We start from the raw sequence: 18,805 nt of genomic DNA, 5'->3' as shown, positions 1-18,805 counted from the left end.
TATTTTAGAAAAATGTAAAACCGGAGTGTCCCATATATATTAATTCTTACACACGAAAAGAGCATTATTATACGTCAGCTTTTTGTATAATTTACGAGGGTTTAGTGCTGTAATGTGCATTTTTAAAGGACGTAGATATTATTATAACTACCTACATAAAATACAATTTATAAGCGCAGGCTACAAAGAGATTTTCTACAGCTTCAAAATATTAGTTTTCGTTGAATTGTAATTGTAATTGTTGTTGAGTTTGCGAGCTTATTTATTACAGTTGATCAAACAACCGCGGTCGAAAAAGCCTAATTTAAAGGATACCTAATTCTCAATCTTACCTTTTTTTTTGATCTATACTATCACTAATCGGTTTGTAAGTGGAATCGTACAAAATTTCCTGCAGAAACGATATATTTAATGTCAGGTCTGTCAATTTAGCTGGTTAAGAGATTTTAGGACACATATATAATATGCATCAGTTTTATACATCATATATCACCGTCAGTACAAAATATATTCTCAGCTAAAGTATTTTCACAAAGTGTCAGAATAAGACCATCTTTCTCAAAGAGCTGTGCGACGTAGATAAGCAGTGAGTGATGTCAAAGCGAGGCTACGTAACTATTTGACCGTTTTCACTACTGCTAAGCTACGAGTATCAAGTGACCCCTAGCGTATTCCTAGCTCCCATTACTAGCATGCATCTCTCTCTACAAAACATTTTACCTGTTTACCAACGCGTTTTTACCAATGCCAAGCTAAAAGCTAAGCTATGTCAATATAAAGTCCCGGTTTGTTGTCCTTAGCAAATCTCTTGTGGAAAAGCAGCCTTAACTGGCATTACTGAACTGATAATACTGAAATGACAAATATTCATTATGGTATGAACAATTGTTCATTATGGTATTTTTTACTGAAACTTTCTAACATTAATGTTTATCTTTTACTAGCTTTTGCTCGCGGCTTCACTCACGTTAAGTTAATTTTTTGAATTGGTCTATTTTATCTACAAAGGTTTAAAAAAAATGTCTTGCTGCTTATAGACAAATAAGAACTTAAAGAGCTGTGCGTTGATAGATCAGTCAGTCAGTCAGGCAGTCACATTTGCCTTTTATATATTTATAAAAGGCAAATGTGACTGTGTATATATGTCTGTGTAAGATAACCCAACGCTTTTCCAACTCCAGCGCTGGAATTACATGAGCAGGCACTTTATTCGAGACAGCGTTGTCTCAATAAATGATAGCACCATCGACCACGTAAGAGTAGCGATTATATATTCTGGTGGTATATATTTTGATTAATACCAACGAGGTTGCGTAACTAAAAAAGAGTACATAATAATAGTTACGCACCTATGGAAACTTATACATGTTATTGTTAGATAGGAAGGCACATTTCCGTTTACCTGCCGCAGAACGGAAACATTCAGAGGCACTCGTTTCACCGTTACGAAATCGTTTGTGTGTGAAAAAGTGTGTGTCAACGAACTCTGTTTTATTTCAAAAGCAATTATATTATTATTTGTATATGTATCCTTTAATGCTATACTACTTAATGGCTGTTTTCACTATACCTACAAAAAACGTCTCACCACTCACACACTAGTTATCACTCTTAGGTGATAACTAGTGGTAACGGTTGTAATTTGCCTAGGAATCTCTTTAGATTTAGGCTTAGGCTTTAATAGTTATGATTTATTATTATTCGTGAGTAAGTGAAATTTAATATTAGATATAAATATATATTTAGTAGGTCCTTAAGATATAAGAATAATAATAAATACAATAATAGTCATTTATTTCAGATGTTTCCATCCATAGATGGACATACATAACATTTTTTCCGTAACCACTAAGTTAGTATTGATTAGTTTAAAATAATAATAAAATAAAAACAATACTCTACTCGTCCGATATGTGAGAGAGCCGAAGGAGGGTATTATTATTGCTTTTATTGTGTGTTGATTCATGTAACTCTTGTTAATTTACCTGAAAAAGCTATTAAATAAATAAATATAGGTTAGAGTAACTGTAGATCGGATAGGCTGGCTGTGTATATACGAAATAGAATTTTTTTAACGTACACAACCTATTTCATCATGTTTATCTATTACACTAACAGTCGAAAATGTTTCTGATTGCTTAATAAAAATTTCAGAACGCAAAAAAAAAACGATTTAGGCTTTTTTTTTGAGACAGTACATAACTGTAGTAATTGGCAACAACTGAAACACACGCAATTACGAGTTTTCAGACCACAATATACCCAATTATAGGCACTCTAATCATGTTAACTTTCGAGAGCTACCTACTGTTCGAACGCCCATGCAAATTTGTTGATTGAAAGGTATAGTATAACGCAAAACAACTTGATACCTTAATAATTGAATTCCCTGTGCTTAATTTCGAAACGTTCTAGAGAACAATGTTTCGATTAAATTAGCGAAACAATTTTTTATTTTATTTGAAACATTTATAGGCGGAGGGTAAACCTGATTGTTGGCGTGGCGACACAGGCTGTGGCGACGCTTCGCCACGCTATGTGAATATTTGTATTTCGTATGTAACAATTTGGAGAATCCCAATTCTGGCCCTAGCCGGGGATCGAACACAGGACCTCTTAATTTGCATTAGAACATGCTACAACCACTAGACATAAGAGGCAGTTATATAGTGTGTGGGTGTTTGCAGTCACTACCTAGGTCTCTTTCTATTGAAGCCAGTAAGGGCTCTTCTTTATCTTACATATATAAGATTTCTCTATTTCTTCAGACCTCTGTATACCTATACAACTATAGATATAACTATATATATACAGTTATCTACAACTATATAACTGTAAGTATGTACTCTGTGTCACTATATTTATGGATTACTCGCTGTCAATCGGAAATTCTTACCCTGGTAAAAAATTATCTGCTTACCATTGGGTAGGTACGTAAAATAATAATCCAAATATATAATTGTACAAATCGTTTTCGACACTTAGCAGAGACAACAAAACACATTTATATGTCCTTTGGAGAAGACGTTAACGTGTGTAAAAAGCTTTCTCGTTGACAGCCCAAATGATATAAAATAAACTGTTGGACTGACGCCAAATATCGGGAGGCGAAGTGAAAATGGAATGCCGAGTGAAATACTTATTTTAAACGTTAAACTAAAATAGGGGTAAATAAATAAATAAATAAATATACTACGACAATACACACATCGCCATCTAGCCCCAAAGTAAGCGTAGCTTGTGTTATGGGAACTAAGATGACTGATGAATATTTGTATGAATAATATACATAAATACTTATAATATACAGATAAACAGCCAGACACTAGAAAACCCTTAATATGTTCATCACACACACATTTTCCAGTTGTGGGAATCGAACCCACGGCCTTGGACTCAGAACGCAGGGTCGCTACAAAACTAAAAAAAAAATCGCACATCAAACGAAGAAAGAATCAACAAAATCGGTACCATTTTCTATAGAACACACATTAAAAATACACAATTCGCTATAGCTGTGTAATATTTGAAGAGTTTACTCCATTTTTACAGGTTACCTCCAATACACTACCAAATTAAAATACGAAGAAAGAATCAACAAAATCGTCTTATTATTAGTAGAGTAATCGCGTACCAAATATATAAAAAAAATCATATACAGTCGAATTGAGAAATTCCTCCTTATTTAAGTCGGTTGAAAAGCGCGAGTTGGCAGTACAAACTCGTTTTGAAAAATGTTGATACTTAGAAATTTGCTACGGGAAAATCCATTGTTTGAAACTAGGGACTTTCCTTTAACAAATAAGGAAGTAATTTGTTTCACCAAATTATAATTAATTTATATCCCTTCTTTTCAATGGAATATATTATATTAACCAAACTATTAAGAATAATTATTATCGTCTCTTTTGACGGAATTTGTTCAATGGAAAAGCCATTAAGATTTCTTATTTATTTATTTATTTTTATTTATTATTACATAAAGTTTCCAAAAAAAATAAAGAAATACTTATAGCTAGCATCAGAAAACCACGCAGGTTTGTAATATATGCTAACAGAGAATTAAATCTAGGTACGTTACTACAGAACATTATTGCCAGTTCACCATGTTGTGTACAAAAATGATCACAAGTTACTTAAAAAGAAGGACTTCAGTTTTTTCTTAATATTACGAGGATTAATATTGTCTCGTACATCAGTGGGTAATTCATTAATAAGGCGAGGAACTAGGTAAACGTTCGTGCGCTCGCCATACCTATTGAACGCGCCCGAAGTGCATAACCGGCCTCGACTGACGGCCCGCGTGCATACAGGATGTTGTACTTTGTTCCAGTATATGTTATTGAAAAAGTTTTCTTTTAAAATTGAATATTTCAACTGTACATGCACTGGTAAAACTTTACACTGTTTAAAAAGTTCAGCTTCGGAATAGTCACTATGGTTATTGTTAAGGATAACTTTTAAAATTCTTTTTTGCAGCTTGAATATTTCTTTTAAATAAGAGTTATATGTACGGCCATAACTGCTCAAACCATACTGGATATATGATTGAGCTAGAGAATTATACAATATTAATTTTATTTTGAAGGGAATACGATTTCTTAGAATTATTATATTAGCTAAAAATTGCCTAAGCTTATTGCAAACGTGTTCAATATGATAACTCCAATTAAATTTACTATCTATATGTAATCCTAAATATGTAACAGTTTCAACCACTTCAATGACGGGGCATTTACAACTGGTGTCATTCGAGTGTAGGCAGCTATGGTCATGTGCAAGAATATGGTTCATTGGGAGTTTTGCAAGATGCGGAGATTTTATGAGTATTAATTTAGTTTTACCTGGGTTGATTACTAAACCAGAATCGTGACACCACTTATTCAACATATTAAAATCAGACTGTAGAAGGTCACGAGCATTATCAGGATCTTTATCAGCAATCAGTAAGCATGTATCATCCGCAAATTGGTAAACCGTGGAGTACTTTATGCAGTTAGGCATATCATTAACATATGAGAGAAAGTGAAGAGGGCCCAACACTGAGCCCTGCGCTGTACCCTCAGTAGATGCTACATGCCTACTATATGCAGTATCAATCTTAACCGTAAACGTTCTATTATAGAGATAATTCTCGCACCATTTTAATAATGGTCCACGAACCCCACATCTACCAAGCCTTTCTATCAGTTGTTTATGCTCCAAAGTATCAAAAAGCACGCGAAAAGTCAATAAATAGAGCCAACACGTGATGTTTGTTATTAAGATAATCGTTGACTGCATTTGTAAATTTTGACAAAAGATCGGATTTACCTTTACCAGCTTGAAATCCAAACTGATTTGGGTACATCACGTTCTGTTTTTTATAGAAACTATGTATTTGGTCACTAAGACATTTTTCTACAATCTTATCAATACAAGATAGTAGTGTAATTGGACGATAATTGCAAAAGTTACTTCTTGATCCCTTTTTATAAACCGGCCTAACACAACCAACTTTTAATTCGTTGGGATAAATTCCCGTTTTCACGCTTTGGTTAATTAAGTGAGCTATTGCTACCGATACGTCTTTCCCCACAATTTTAATATCTGATACTTTTATGCCATCGAGTCCAGGCGCTTTGTTAATGTTTAACTTTTTAATAATCTTATGAACTTCGTAACTAGTTACCTTTTGAAAACGAATACTAGAGTCAATTCCTATATCAGATCTTTTAGCATTTATGAGTTTATTGTTACACTTTGGTATAATGGCTTTCACCGCATTATTAAATTCTTCAGCGAAATGTTGAGCAATAGTTGCACTGGCAAGCCCTTGTGCACTAAACGCCTTAAGTATTGCTTCATCAATCGATATTTTTTTACGCCCTAACATCTGATTAACAATTTGGTATATTTTTCTTGTGTTTCTAAAGTTATCACTTATCAGTTTAAAGTAATATGTATTTCGTTTATACTCTATAATTTTATGTAGTCTGTTACGTATTTTATTATATTCAAGTCTTATCACAGGATCATTCAAGTTATTCTTCCAAGATTTAAACAATTTGTCTCGTTTTTGGCACAGTCGAATAATATTTTTATCAATCCAAGGGAGTCTAATGGCATAGCGATGATTGTACTTACGTGTTTTATCGGTGGCAGCAGCATTATTAGCATCATTAACTGAATTATTTATGAAGTTATATATTTCGCGTGGGCACTGCATTTGTTTTGTTTGAAACCATTTAACCTTCCTTAACTCCTCGGTAAGTACATCATAATTAATGATTGGTTTAGTAACACCCTGTATGCTCGCAAGCGCTCCGCCACCGATGCAGCTCAGGATTACCGCACGATGATCGGCTAGTACTGTGTCCAACACAGCCGAGTACGGATGCAACGTTGGGGAGCGCACAAATATGTGATCAATGCATGATTTAGTAATAATGTTTAGTCTTTGTTCTATTCTCGTATAATCCGTAATTGCGCACATCAATCCGTGTTCACTTAGTGTCTCAAGATAAAAATTTTTACAGGATGAAAAAGATTTTAAATCTATGTTGGTGTCACCGATTAAAACAAAATTTTGCTTAGAATCAAATTTAGAGATATGTTTACCCAGTTCCTTAACAAAGATGTTTTTATTTGTTGATGGTGGTCTATATATGGCACATACAATAGCATCTTGGGAGTTTATTTTAATATTTCCACATACGCATTCAAAGGTTTTACATATATCATCACAAATAGTGAACTTCATATAGTTCTTAACGTACAATATAATACCACCTCCTCGCTTGTTATTTCGTAATTGTGAAAACATATTATACCCAGGTATATTAAACAACTGTTCAATACTGTACGTAATACCTACTTCTGTTAGTGCAATTACGTCTAAGGGAAACGGGCAACTATGAATAACTTGGAGTAATTTTGTGAAATGTTTTTTTATAGACCTAATATTAATGTGCAAACAAGACAAAGCTAGATGATTACTGGCTGGTAATTGTTGAAAAAAAGTTTTTGTGGAATGACAATCGAACATTTCGTGTACTTGTGCATCCATTATCTATTAGTAGGACTTAGTAAATCTAATGTTTAAGTATCTAGTAAATATAACTTGCAAATAACTACTGATAAATTAATAGAGTATATTAAATATGAACGGATAATCTTAAATGGCTAGCAGTTGCCTTATATCCTGGTCAGACCTTATGTAGTGGATCTTACTATCACTGGATTTTCTTACACACACTTTACCATCCTTACACCATATGAACTGGAAAGAGCTTCTTAGTTGAGTTTTGGCATTATACAAAAGTGTTTTTACATACTTGGTTAGGGCTTCTCTTATATACACTCTGTTGTCAACTTTCTCCTTAGGGGCATTAAGCAGCAGCATTCCTACTGTGAGGTTTTTATCCTTACTAGCTTCCATTAATTGATTGCGGGCTATTTTCGATTTCATATTTACCAGGATGGGGCCGGGCTTATTCTTAGAGCCTGGTAGCCGCTGAGCTGATTGAAACTCTTCCTCAGGCACGCTTAATTTCAAGGCCATAGTTCTCACCAATTTGTCTACATCTTTTGAGGACATTTCAGGTATACCAGCGATTTCGACCGCCATCGATAGGGATTTTTGTTCGAATGCTTTTAAACCTTGTTCCAGAACGTTCACACGTAGCTCCAAGTTTTTGTTTTTGTTACGAAGATCATCATTCTTATGCTCCAGGTTCTTGATTGCACTATCCTGCAGTTTTAATGTCTGCTCCATACTGGAAATTTGGTCGCTTAAAAAGTCAAGGGATGCCTCCAGGTTGCCTATTTCTTCCTTAAATGTTTTCTTAAGCTCTCGGCTGATATCCTGGACCAATTTTCGGGTGTCAATAGATTGGGAGCTTCCTGGAAGTTCACCATCTGTGTCCTCTGCATCTTCTTCGTTATCAGGTGTAAAAAACGTCGATCTTCGCGAAGCGTTTTTTTTACATACCTCACAACTCCATTCAATGCCTGGTGTGTTCCTAATAGTGTTAAGCTGTTTGTTTGAGAGTTTAGAGCAAGCAGGGTCTGCATGAACTATTTTATCACATCTACTACACTCTAACCCGGGAATTTTCTTGGTTATATTTTTATTACACGTAGCACACTTTTTTTGCACCATCGTTCGTAGGTTGCAGGTAGGTTAAATAAGCTTGTCAACAACCGCTCGGTAACGCACCTAGACGACAACTCAACTCTGGACAACTCACAGTCTGGATACTCTTCTGAGTATCCAGACTGTGAGTATAGTACTATCATCAAGCGTGTCGCGGGGAGCCGCTGGATACAAGCGGAGAATCGTGGAGTTCGGAACGCCCTTCAAAAGACCTATGTCCAGCAGTGGACGTCAGTCGATTGATTTGATGATGATGATGATTCAGACTGTGGAAGAAAAGTTGCTTGCGATGTTTTCTACATTTATTATTACCTTTCGGAATGTCGTACCCAACGGCATACCGAACTCGTTATTATATTATACGCTTTAGGTCCCCATACACAGGCAATCGATCGCTATGACTCGTTTGCTTCGGAACGTGACATCAACGAAAGCATGTGCAAGTCGTAGCTTGTGCTAATAATGTTACGTATATGGAGTTTAAATCTACTTAAAAGATCCCCGATTCTCTGCGGGAGAGATCCAGCCTCAGTAAATATTGCCAGGCTCCGGGTTCTCCTAGAAACGCACCGGTGTATCTCTTGCACAACGCTTGTTGAGCTCTTCCTGGGGGATTAATTATCCCCGACTTCATGCAGGTACCTCACTGTGCGGTATGGCAAAACAGGTTGCTTGCTTCAGCAGCGGGGTCACGGGGTCGTAAGTAGGGGTGGTGACTGGTGACGTGAATTGCTAGTCCTCGCCGCGCCGGAACGCTCGCGACCCTGATGTCCCTTCGGCTAGCTTGCACAAACTGAATTTTTAAACTATTTAACATGTGCAACTATAGGAATGTAGACGGTATAGCAATAAACTGTCTCACTGGTCAAATGGTGAGTATGTTCGACTGTCGATCCTTATTTCGTTTCCCAGGTCGAGCCAATGAATTGTGTTTTTTCTATCAAGATATTCTTAGTAGCAGTTCAATTCTCGGGTCGAGCCAATGAATTATACTGGGGTTTTCTATTAAAGCAATTTTAGTACCAGCTCGTAGCACGAGTACCTACCAGTAAACGTCGTAAGAAAAATTACTACTTAAACAAAGGAAAACATACTGAATGTTTTAATGAAACAAGTAAAAGGCTATGTATCCCGCCGTTTCCCTAACATGTTCTTGAGATATATGAGTATGTAAACAGGAAGGCCAGATAGGATCTACACTGCTGTAGAATGTCAGTTAATGTAGTCTCCGTACACTAATGACTCTTTACATTACATTCTGTTGGTTGAAATAGTTCGGCAAGTATTATTCTCATCATGCAATAAAACATAATCTTCTTAGTTTATACACGATCGTAAATATCATAATTAAAGTATAAACAGTCCACTGCTGAAATAAAGGCCTCTCCCGGCGGGAGGGTGTACCCATTAATCGGCATCCTGGGCAGACGGGTTGGCGATCGCAGTAGATTGTAATAGTACTCGTAGCACAGAGGAGTCTGCTATCCGCTCACCGTTATATTCCATAATCGCCCTATACGGCACCCGCAGGAAGAGAATGATAGGAGACAACTGCATTCAGATAAGCCCTCACCAAGCGGCATCACCGAATGAATCAATAAATAACAATAACAATCATTTATTCGAGCTTGAGAATTGTTGTTACGGAGTTTGTATGCCCTACCCTCTGCGGTAGGAAAACCTGTGTGTGAAAACATCGTGAGGAAACCTGCATGCCTAAGAGTACTCCTTTATGAAAGGAAAGGAGTGTTAAATCTACTAACTGTATTCGTTTAGCGAAGTGGACGGATTAAGCCCATATCATAGCGGAAAGTTTATCTAACAATGATAATGCTAATATTAAGATAGCGATTACAGCTAAATAAAGGAGAATGCCGGATGTTGCATGGAATTTGGTTTCACATTGTACTTATAAGGTGCCTTCTTGGAATTTATCTCATTTTGAAGGGTTTAATAATAACAATACATTACCAAAAACATTAAAACTCTAGTTCGTCGGGTTTCAGAGTTACATGCAAATGAAGTTCGTGAATTAAGGTTATTTTTTACACATGCGATTATTGTACCTACCTATTGATGGTACTGTTCACAATACATAAGAACCACTAATCTATATCATTAAAAGATTTTTAGCCGTTTTTTTTTTTTTTAATAAAAACTTTATTTTTAATACCAGTTTAAATGAGGCACCAAACGAAACCGTGTTCCGGCATTCTACTTTCATTACAATGTTTTGTTCCTTTCAACCAACCGTTCTTGAGCTCAATGTTGCTTTTTCTACAGATAATATTTTATCATAACTATAATTCAAGCATATTTGTGGCACATGCTTTACCGCTAAATATATATATATATATATATATATATATATATATATATATATAAAAATCTTATATATTGTTCTGTTATTGTTTGTTCTTATATATGTCGTTATATAAAGTTCTCTATGTATAGGAGATACTGGGGTTGCCGACTCCAACTTCTTAACAAATATGCCCTAAAACCCTCACCCTTATGAGAGCGGCGACCTGAGCCCAACAGTGGGATGTTAATAGGCTTTGGATGATGATAAAGATTACATAATAACAATAATGATTCATGTTGGTTTCACAAGCGTCTCTTTATTTTCAACTGTAAATTAACCCTTTATAGAAAAACTGGACCTGAAACCTATATTTGGCCAAGGGGTCGGTGGAGTGATCGAGTTGTGAGTGACATGGGGGTTTTGGGAGTTCGGAGCTGAAAAAAAGCAGCTTCTGGCCGCCTAAAATGGAGAAATTTGATTGACCAAACTTTGGTGATGATGATGAAATGGAGCGGTGTACAATTTCCTACCTTTTTAATTACCTACCTAAATATTTTATTATTAGTCAGAGAAGTTTGCCATCACATTTCGTCGTGAGTTTATCAATAATTTATTTATAATTTGTGAAATTTTGGGGAAATCATTTAATTTGCAGAGATTATTAAATTTCCTGAGCTTAATATGGTTGCCATTTTAAATGAATATGATTTATCAGTAAAACTAAGTGAGTTTTTTATATATCATTACGGATAAAACAGATTATATACAGAAGAAAATACTTTTGACGACATTTTTTACAGTAGGTATATTTATTATTGACGTGTTCTCGACGTTCAAAATGTAACAAATATTTAATCATTGATCGCATAGAGTAGTACAATTTCGATACGATATTCAATATCACGAGAAACGTTGCTATTTCGTCCTAGTTTAAGAAAGAATGAGAATTAGTGAGCTTAAAGTGAGGGGTCTCGTTCCGTCTACGGGGGTCGTAAGAGCAGCAAAAAATTTTACGCAGTACAGCTATATTTCATTATGCCCTCAAAATAGAAAATTATGTATTTTAATCATTTATAATTAGAATAACATTAATAATGTTGAAAATAATCAAAACATACATTGTTCGGAATTTGGCGGATTTCTGTTATATTGGCAACCAGGAATGGCAATCGACAATCGGAAATTAGAATATAATTATTAGAATATATCAACGAGTGTCTCTACAAGTTAGCCCTGCAATCGCAGCTGGTGACAAGTGGTCGTGCACTCTGAGATAATGACGGGCTAACCAGTTAGGGTTATGGTAAGCATAACTAATCCCTAATCAGCTATACGCGACATCGTAGCGGAACCTTAAAGCGGCCTAATTTTTTGGTATGAAAGTAACTAGACATGGCCGAAGCCTCCAGCCAGACCAAATCAAAAAAATCAGCAATTCTCTTCCACTCCAACTACTTTAAGGTAGGTAAAAGTATGTTTTAATGCCATACTAGTAAACATATATTAAACATTTATGTGTAATTGCTCTAAATCACCCCAAACACGTGGAATGGGCATTGTGTCTATAAACACAATGCCCATTCCACGTGTAGGTATAATAGGTATGTATAAAGTAGGCCGAGTATCTCAAATGTGAAAATTTCCAGTCCACATTTTCCTAATTCGAACAAATTGTCGCACATTCAGCTTTAATTAAGAGGATGCGAAATGTTTCAATCAAGTTACTTGCCTATGGTAGGGTATTTTGCAATATATACTTACTTTACATTATAAAATTAGGCTCCCATACATTTACGTCCCGTGATTTATGATATTAAAATGTTTTATTTACTAGTTCTAAAATTTGACGGCTATTTGATGGCCGATTGGCTCAGTTTGCAGCGACCCTGCTTTCTGTGTCCAAGGCCGTGGGTTCGATTCCCACAACTGGAAAATGATGATGAACATGAATGTTTTTCAGTATTTGGGTGTTTATATGTATATTCTAAGTATTTATGTATATTATTAATAAAAAATATTCAGTGTATTCTTGATCCTTCAATTATGACTGTAAAAAGTTATCATCATATCACCCAAAAACAAGTTATCAGTAAACATACATATTGCACATCAAATGATTATATTCTAAGAAGAAATAGGTTTTATTTAGCCTTCGAAATATGTTATTTGTTAGGGGCTCCACCAAAGAGGTGGGGTCGCCATTCTACAGCTTGGGACCCGAACCATCATTCACACTTCCAACTTCCATTTTCCTCGGTGCCTACAATATGAGTACCTTTAAATCAAGATTGAATAAGCATCTTCTAGGCAAGCGCTCTCCACTTTAGGCTGCATCATCGCGTACCCTCAGGTGTGAGTGCAGTCAAGCACTCATCTATAAACATAAAAAAAAACCATCATCAGTCCCTTGTTACTCTGTTTATTTTTGCCTTTTACTTAGCCTTTGTTACTCGGTCGTTTGAAGTAACTCTAAGGCAAAAATCAAGTCGATAGGGTGCTTAGTTAGGGCGTTAACGGAGGAAAAACAAACAAGCAAACACACTTCCGCATTTATAATATTTGTAAGGATGTGAATCAGCGCCGCACTCCAGTGATTCTGAGCTTATAAAGCTAATAGTAAGAGGAAACATTTTGTTTCTTACATAAGTAACCCGACCGTAATTATCAATAACAACAACTTCAAGAACTGCAAAGTTTAAGCTAAGCAACTTAATAATGTAATAATTAAGTTAAGAACTAAGTGAGAGTTCTCTAATCTCTTCGAAATTTACTTCGTTGCTAGTTAGTTGGTGCATTAAACACGCTTCGGTTACCTATTTACCGATACGTACATATATATGATTTATACACAAAGTTAATATAACACATGGTTTAATAAATATTTTACAATAGAACGGACATTATCCATCCTTCCAAGACTTGAAATACGGTAGATTTTTACTATTATTTATTGTTAGTCCCAGTGCTAAGCAAGGGTAAAGAAATTGGCGCTGTCAAGAAGCCGCCGGTCCCTTTTTAGTATCACATTCATTATATTTATATTATTTATTAAACATTCTTGAATATATTATGTGACTAGCTGTACAATTTGGTTTCACCCGCGTAAAAGGGAGCCAGCAAGATCTTTCGCAAGACCTTATTTACAAATTTTTCAACCAATGCCTCAGGTGAGCGAGAATAATAAATTTATTAATACGTTTAATCATCCCCTATTTAAAACAATGCATTAAAATAATTTACAGAAAACTGATATCTTAAAATTATTGTAAACGGTATCTGAACCGTATATAAATTAATCATTCAAAAGACTAAAAAAAGCCTTGATATAAAATTTCTATCTTTTACTTTAGTTTATTTATAAAAGCGTTGTTTAAACTTTTTCTTAAACTATTATATTAATAAGAGCAAAATTATTCGGTTACCCATTCACCATAAGATTTGTTAATAATAGAGAAATCGGCTAAAGATAATGGTCTGAAATTAAAATTAACATCATTCCTGAAATTAATAAATGGAATAATCTTGTCAAATTAGTGTATTGTCATCCATTTAGAGAGGGTCAAAATCAAGTCCAAAGGAGTCGGTTTCAAACATACAAACAAAAATACCGGTGAAGCTAATATAAAGCGTGTAAAAAGTAGAAGCGTTGCATTGTCGAACATTCATTTAGTACAAAGTATTTGAAGGAGGAAATTACCCGTAAAAGAGCAAATGAGTCTGTAAATGGGTACCTATTATTTCAGTCCATCCGCACGTTTTCCAACTGTAGCGATCATAAGGAAATAAGAAACACTTACCCATGTTAAAAGTATTAGAGATTTTATATAAATTCTTTTAAATTTTTTTAGTTGTGGTAGTTAGTCCTTGACTGTAATCTCATCTAGTGGTAGGTGATGCTGTACTCTTAAATAATTTCTTAAAGGTATCCTACCAGTGTCGTGCACTGGGTTTCTTGCCAGGGTATACATAAAGCAGGTGAATTGAATAAAACGGCAAAAATACTCCTCTTATACGAGTTATATAGAAATTTTGGGGTAGGCAGTGCTTTTGTGCAAGTAAGAAGTGCATCCTACTAAACACTAAACCACACGGCAGTCCGCCTTTGTATAGGATTGTAGCCACGGTCAAAAACCAGACCGACCAGACCATATAAAGCATAGAAATTATTTATTCAAAAATTGTCCTTAGCCATACTGGGCGTCAAACCCGAGACTGTAACACTTTGAACTAGAAAGATATGGTAAAAATAAAATTAAATAACGACTGGATTAAACAGAAAAGTAAGTGGGTATGCAATTTTTCATTAAATAGTGCATACCAAAATAATGAATGCAAATGTAAAAAGTATTCAATATATTCTAAAAACAATGTAAAAAAAAGAAATTGTAATAATAAGATAGATATACGAAAGGAGGGAGGTCAAGCTGTTTTCATTAGTATTTCGTTACGGAATATTAAAAGGATGACACTGAAATGACGTGAAACTACATAATATGATATGAGTGATAAGGGGATGAAAGCTGATGTAGGGCTGTCATATTATCATATTATCGTTTAGTTACAAAAGCTTTTCTGTACATATTATTTAGCGCTGTAATTTAATCCAATAAGGTTCTAGATAAAATAACCTCCTGCATGGCTAGAATGGGCAGGAGACGTTTTCTCAGAGAAGAAAGGACTAAAGGTTTTATTTCTCCTACAATGATAACAACTCTCCGCTCACATGTGGACAAAATATCTACATGTAACGTGGAATTATTTGTGAATCGGAGGTTTTTTTTTTTTTAAATATATAGACAAGTGCTTGACTGCAATCACACCTGATGGTAAATGATGATGCAGCCTAAGATGAAGCGCGCTTGCCTAGAAGATGCCTATTCACTCTTGATTTGAAGGTACCCAGATTATAGGTATCAGGGAAGACGGAAGATGGGAGGGCATTCCAGGCATTTGCGGTGCGGATCAGAAAGGAAGAAGCAAAACGCTTCGTACGTGTTGATGGTATTTCAACAAAGGTAAATCGGAGGGTACATTTTTCGCGTTTTATCTCATATGCTTAGCCGTATTCTGAGAGAGCTATCTAAGCTCGGAGTATCTCTACGTGATGAAATCAGAAATTCGGATAAACGTAGAAGAACCAGAGCTAACGACATAGCTCAACGAGTCGTGCAGCTGAATTAGTAGTATGGGCGGGCCACATAGCTCGGACATCGGATGGACGTCGGGATCCCAAGGTGCTGGAATAACGACCAGTAGCTGGTAAGCGCAGCGTTGGTCGACCCTCAACGAAGAGGACAGACGACATCCAGCGCGTCGCAGGGGGCCGCTGGACAAAAGCGGCACAAAACCATGGAATTTGAACTCCCTACAAAAGACCTATGTTCTGCAATGGACGTCTATCGGCTGATAGGTTGATGCTAAAAAAATGTTATGAGAGATATTTTTTCAGTGGTTTTTCATGTAATTTGTACCTTTTGATGTGGTTAAAAAATCGTAAGATATTTTTTTAAAGTAGCATTCTTATCAAAGGCACAACAATAATTTATGATTATGATAAAAAATTCCCCCGACGAAGTTCTGCAGGTGATTATTTATGTTGAATGCTCTACAGATAAAAAAGGGACCGAATTTTTTGGCTGTCTAAATTTGATAGCATCATTTTAAACATAATAATTTAAGAGTTGTAATGAAAGATGTAATAACTTTCAAATTTCAAAATTAAGATTAATATGTCATAAACTCGTACAATAGTAACGTAAGTAACTAGTAAGTGAAGTAAACAACATTGATTGATCGTTGATTTTTATCGGGGGTTCAAGAAAGTCGCAATTCGATACCTATAGAATGATGCATTAATGAACATCATTCATTGGGTGATGCATTAATGAGTATCGGAGTTTCGATGTTTTTGTACGTATAGTAGATTTTCTAATTAAATTCGTTTGAAAACTGCAGAACTTAAAAGGAAATGATGGCTGTTTTTATTTCGAATTCACTTGGAGGACATCGCTGATTTGCGCAGATACAGTACCCCGCATATTTTTTTTTTTTTATCAATCATTGGTAGCCCAATGGGTATTACTTCGACTTCACTTACGGGGGCCGAGTTCGAATCCCAGCACGCACCTCTTACCTTTCTAAGTTATATGCGTTTTAAGCAATTAAAATATCACTTGCTTCAACGGTGGAGGAGGCTTCGTGAGTAATCCTGCATGCCTTGAGTTAATATTCTCATGTGAAGTCCACCAATCGGCACTGGGCAAGAGTGGTAGACTACGGTCTTAACCCCTTGTCATTGTGGAAGGAAACCCGTGCCGTGTAGTGGGTCGATAATGGGTTAATATGATTATGATTAATTGATGGACCAAGCAAACGGCCTGGCTGATGGCATAATTTTGCAGGGCATGCAAGGAACACCATAAATTGATAACAATTGCGTATAAACAGAGCAACACTGTTTTTTTCCTACTTTTTATTTACACACAAATATAAATACAGAAGAAGAATAAAAAAAAACACAGACAGAAGCAGTATACAAAAGGCGGCCTTATCGCTTCGTAGCGATCTCTTCCAGGCAACCGTAGAATAAGTAAAACAAAAGGATAACAGAATGCAGGTTATGCATTTAAAAAAAAACATAATATTAACTACATACTAATACTTGAACTGGATTACTTAAATAAAATAATATAATAACTATAAAAAAAATAATAAGAAACTAATATTTACTCAAGCGGAACTCTAATTAGTGGAAAAAATAAGCATTAAGGTTGAACTTCTACTACTAAACTTTAACATTAGGTTTAAAGACATATATTCTCAAAAGAAACAGTTTCATTTAATAAGAAATTAAAATTAACATAAATAAGTGGTAATATCAGATCTAGTTAGTATGATATAAAACTAGCAGCTTAAACTAATAACAGCTTTCAGTAGAAAAAAAAATAAAAGGTGACCCGTGTATAAAAACTTTAAACAATGCTTTTTTAGCTTTTATTGTTTAAAAGATTTCTTGGAAAAAAACTCTTTAGGTAGACTGTTACATTAATAATTATATGTACTCGTAAGTTACTCGTAATTCTGTCCCCACATTACGTTATCTTACCCAAAACTTGAGGCTAATGATATCAAGGATGACAAGATCCAGAAGTTTCATGTGTATAAAAGTATAATGATAAAGATACGAGCAAGTACACAACATCACGCATCGTTAGCAACCGTTCCAATTTACCAAAACGACAACGCTTAGATTGTCCGGAAATTTCTTACAAACTTCGGTAAAATATTCGTACAAGGCTGCGTAGATAAGATTTCAACACACTTTACTGATCTCCTTTTACGTTTTTGTTTTTTTTTACTAACCAATTCAATAAAGGTTCTGAATAAGTCAATCCTGGTGACAAACCGGTGAAGGGCTAGCTTATTTTTAGCGCAAAGGATCATCCTGGCTGTTCAACAAGAAAATGCAGTGAGTGGCACATTTCTACGCGGGCATGTCTTTTATAGTCTTTTAGTTACGAGTTAAATTATAACAATTATCGTTTTTAATTAGTATAATTGACTTTTGGCCGTGCTAATTCATAAAAATAAATAAATAGAGAGAAAAAAAAACCAATAAAACCACTGTATCGACTAGCGATTTTTTCTTGAAAACATTAATAGTACATTCATTAAATGCTAATCAATATCTGGCCGTAGGTATCAAGTTATAGTTATTTGTATAAAAGTGGAATTATATACCCACTGTACAAAATTACCGTTGCATAAGTAATAATGTTATTTATCTAAATTATTTGTCGACCTCCCTGGCGCTACGGTGAGCATCATGAATTTAAAAAGGAGAATTTTGGAAATTGATAATTCTGAATTTTCTCTGCTGGCTGGCCTGGTGGGTGGCTTTGGCCGTAGCTAGTTACGACCCTACCGACAAAGACGTGCAGCTAAGCGATTTAGTGTTCCGGGGCGATGTCGCATAGAAACCATAGAGTTATTAAAAAAATAATAAATATTTATTTCATTTTGTACAGCAAAATAATACATTGAAATTATGGTATGACCATCATACTCAAAAATACACAGCACTTTCCTATTGAATGCAGAAAGTATACAAAGACATTAAAATTTGTCCCTGATTATAAAGTTTCTACGTTACGAACTTTCACCCCTTCGCTTGGTATCGAGTTGATAGAATAAAGTTGTCCTTATTTCCGAATTCCTAATTAACCTTATACTTGGAACTGTAAGAAAACCTTAGTCTTTAGTGTATCTATCGGGTTCTTAGGTTAGGTTTAGTAAATAATATATTTCCCGCAATTAAGTATTGACAAATATTAGCAGATATGGTGCCGCCGAATCCAAAATAT

At 35.1% G+C, this 18,805-nt stretch overlaps 1 protein-coding gene across 1 annotated transcript; it reads right to left on the bottom strand.

The window, feature by feature from the left end:
* Positions 1 to 7,156: 7,156 nt before the first annotated feature.
* LOC120630140 (chromosome partition protein Smc-like) lies at positions 7,157 to 8,143 on the bottom strand. The gene has a single exon (XM_039899290.1). The coding sequence runs from the start codon at positions 8,141 to 8,143 to the stop codon at positions 7,157 to 7,159; it is 987 nt and encodes a 328-aa protein (XP_039755224.1).
* Positions 8,144 to 18,805: the final 10,662 nt, after the last annotated feature.

This window comes from Pararge aegeria, chromosome 15 (genome assembly GCF_905163445.1).
Source record: "Pararge aegeria chromosome 15, ilParAegt1.1, whole genome shotgun sequence".
In the NCBI taxonomy this organism is placed as follows: domain Eukaryota; kingdom Metazoa; phylum Arthropoda; class Insecta; order Lepidoptera; family Nymphalidae; genus Pararge; species Pararge aegeria.
Note: the sequence above shows the minus strand (reverse complement) of the source record. Positions and strands in the feature narration are given on the sequence as shown.